This window comes from Apteryx rowi, unplaced genomic scaffold (assembly GCF_003343035.1).
Source record: "Apteryx rowi isolate R43461 unplaced genomic scaffold, aptRow1 scaffold_1524, whole genome shotgun sequence".
NCBI classification, from domain to species: domain Eukaryota; kingdom Metazoa; phylum Chordata; class Aves; order Apterygiformes; family Apterygidae; genus Apteryx; species Apteryx rowi.
The window spans coordinates 11040-13433 of NW_020447780.1; the positions used below are offsets into that span (position 1 = coordinate 11040).

The following is a 2394-nucleotide window of genomic DNA, read 5'->3' on the forward strand; positions in this document are numbered from 1 at the left end:
GATTTGGGGGTTCCTGGGGGGGTTGAGTCCCTCTGGGTGAGGTTTTGGGGTCCCCAGGGCATTTTGAGCTCCCCAGGGGGGTCCCTGGCAGAGGTTTGGGGTCCCTAGGGGGGTTTTGGGGTCCCTAGGGAGGGTCAGGGCTCCATGGGAGCAGTTTCAGGTTCGCTGGGGAGGTTTGAGGCCCCCTGGGAGCAGTTTTGGGCCCCTTGGGGTGTTTTGGTGTCCCGGGAGAGGGTTAGGGGCCCCTTGAGGCAGCTTGAGCAGCTCTGGGCACAGTGGTGGGGTCCCTCGGCTGCTCTGGGGTCCCCCGATGCAGTTTCAGGGTCCCTGGGTGCCAATTTGAGTTCCCCAGCTGCAGTTTTAGGGTCCCCAGGTGGCTTCAGGGTCCCTTGGATGCCCTTTTGGGGTCCCCAGCTGCAGTTTTGGGGTCCCCTGGCCACTTTGGGGTCCCCTGGGTGCAGTTTTGGGCTTCCCAGGGGTGGCTTGGGGGTCCATGGCTGCAGTTTCGGGGTCCCTGGGTGCAGATTGTGTGTCACCTGGCTTCTTGGGAGTCCCTGGGTGCCATTTTGGGGTCCCCAGGGGTGTTTTTTGGAGTCTTAGGGTGCCATTTTGGGGTCCCAGGGGTGTTTTGGGGATCCTGGGGTGTCATTCAGGGTCCCTGGGTTCAGTTTTGGGCTCCCTGGGGGCATTTTGGGGTCCCCAGGGGTGTTTCTGAGGTCCCTGGAGGTGGTTTTGGGGTTGCAGGGGCGTTTTGGGGGTCGCGGGGTGGCGTTCGGGGCCGTTTTGGGGGTCCCCGTCCCTGGGTGCTGACACCCCMCCGCAGGTGGCCAACTACATCAAGGAGCAGTCGGCCGCCAACTTCCAGGCCATCGTCATCTCCCTCAAGGAGGAGTTTTACACCAAGGCCCAGAGCCTCATCGGCGTCTACCCCGAGGTGGGCGCATGCCCGGGGGGGGGAAATACCCCCCGCGGGGGTAAATATCCCCCTGCTGGTGTAAATACCCCCCTGCCCGGGGAAACACCCCCTGCGCGGGGAGATTCCCTGGGGGTTAAGAGCCATAAAGGGGGTAAATATCTTGAAGGAGGCTTTAAATGCCTGGGGGGGGGGTTAATGCACTGGGGTAAATACCCCGGAGGGGGCAGGTAAATACCCTGGGGGGGCGGGTAAATTAATTCCCCAGGGGGCCGGTGATTTACCCCCGCCTGTCCCCCCAGCAAGGCGACTGCGTCATCAGCAAGGTGCTGACCTTCGACCTCACCAAGTACCCCGACGCCAACCCCAACCCCAACGAGCAGTGACCGGACGCCTGGGCCCCCCCGGATGCCTGGGCCCCCCCCCGGATGCCGGGGTCCCGCTCTGCCGCCCCCCCCAGAATCATGTTCTCACTTTTCTCGTGGTGCCCACCCCCCCCCGGGGCCGTTTTATGTCGTTTCTGTGCTTTTTGGYGATGAGACAATAAAGGATTTCAATTCCCCCCTACGGCGACTCGAGTGTTTGGGGGGGGGGGATTCCCCCTCCCCAGGGGCCTTATAGGGGCATACGGACCTCCCTGGCCCTATAGGGGCTGTATGGATCCCTTCCAGGTGCCCCCACCCTCAGGCTATATAGGGGCTGCATGGATCCCTCTGGGGCTCTATAGGGCCGTAGGGACCCCCCTCAGGCTCTATAGGGGCTGTATGGATTCCTGTGGGGCCTTATGGGGCTGTACAAACCCCCAGGCACTTATAGGGCCATATAGACCCTAGGTGGGGGGGCCCTGCAGGGATTATACTGATGCCCAGTGTGCCACAGGGCCCTGTAGGGCTCTATACAGGGGCCATACGGACACCTGTGGGGGCCCTACAAGGGTCCCAGTGACCCCTCAGCACCATAGGGACCTCATGGGGGGGGCACAGGCTGCAGGGACCCCCCTGTGGGCTATATGGGGGGTGTATGGAGGTGTGGGAGGTGTATGGGGACTATAGAGTCCCCCTGGGGCCATATGGGGGGTGTATGGAGATGTGAGGGGTCATATAGGGGCTATAGGGCTCCCTGTGGGGCCATATGGGGGGTGTACAGGGACTATAGAACTCCCCGTGGAGCCCTATGGGGGGTGTATGGAGCTGTGGGGGGTCGTATAGGGACTATAGGGCCCCCCTGGGGCCATATGGGGGGTGTATGGAGGTGTGGAGGATCGTATAGGGGCTACAGGACCCCCTGCGGGGCCATATGGGGGGTGTATAGGGACTATAGAACCCCCCGTGGGGCCATATGGGGGGTGTATGGAGGTGTGGGGGGTCGTATAGGGGCTATAGGGCCCCCCTGGGGCTGTATGGGGGGTGTATGGAGGTGTGGAGGATCGTATAGAGACTATAGAACCTCCCATGGGGCCATATAGGGGATGTATGGAGGTG

General features: G+C 62.3%; 1 protein-coding gene across 1 annotated transcript in view; it reads left to right on the forward strand.

Annotated features, from left to right (window-relative positions):
• The window catches only part of SMC1A (structural maintenance of chromosomes 1A), a 10646-nt gene extending 9247 nt beyond the window's left edge, over nucleotides 1–1399 (forward strand). Inside the window, exons 22-23 of the mRNA XM_026059167.1 lie at nucleotides 824–934; nucleotides 1216–1399. Coding sequence (XP_025914952.1) covers nucleotides 824–934; nucleotides 1216–1299 — 195 coding nt within the window. The 3' untranslated portion in view covers nucleotides 1300–1399. The remainder of the gene's footprint in view (nucleotides 1–823; nucleotides 935–1215) is intronic.
• The last annotated feature ends 995 nt before the right edge of the window (nucleotides 1400–2394 follow it).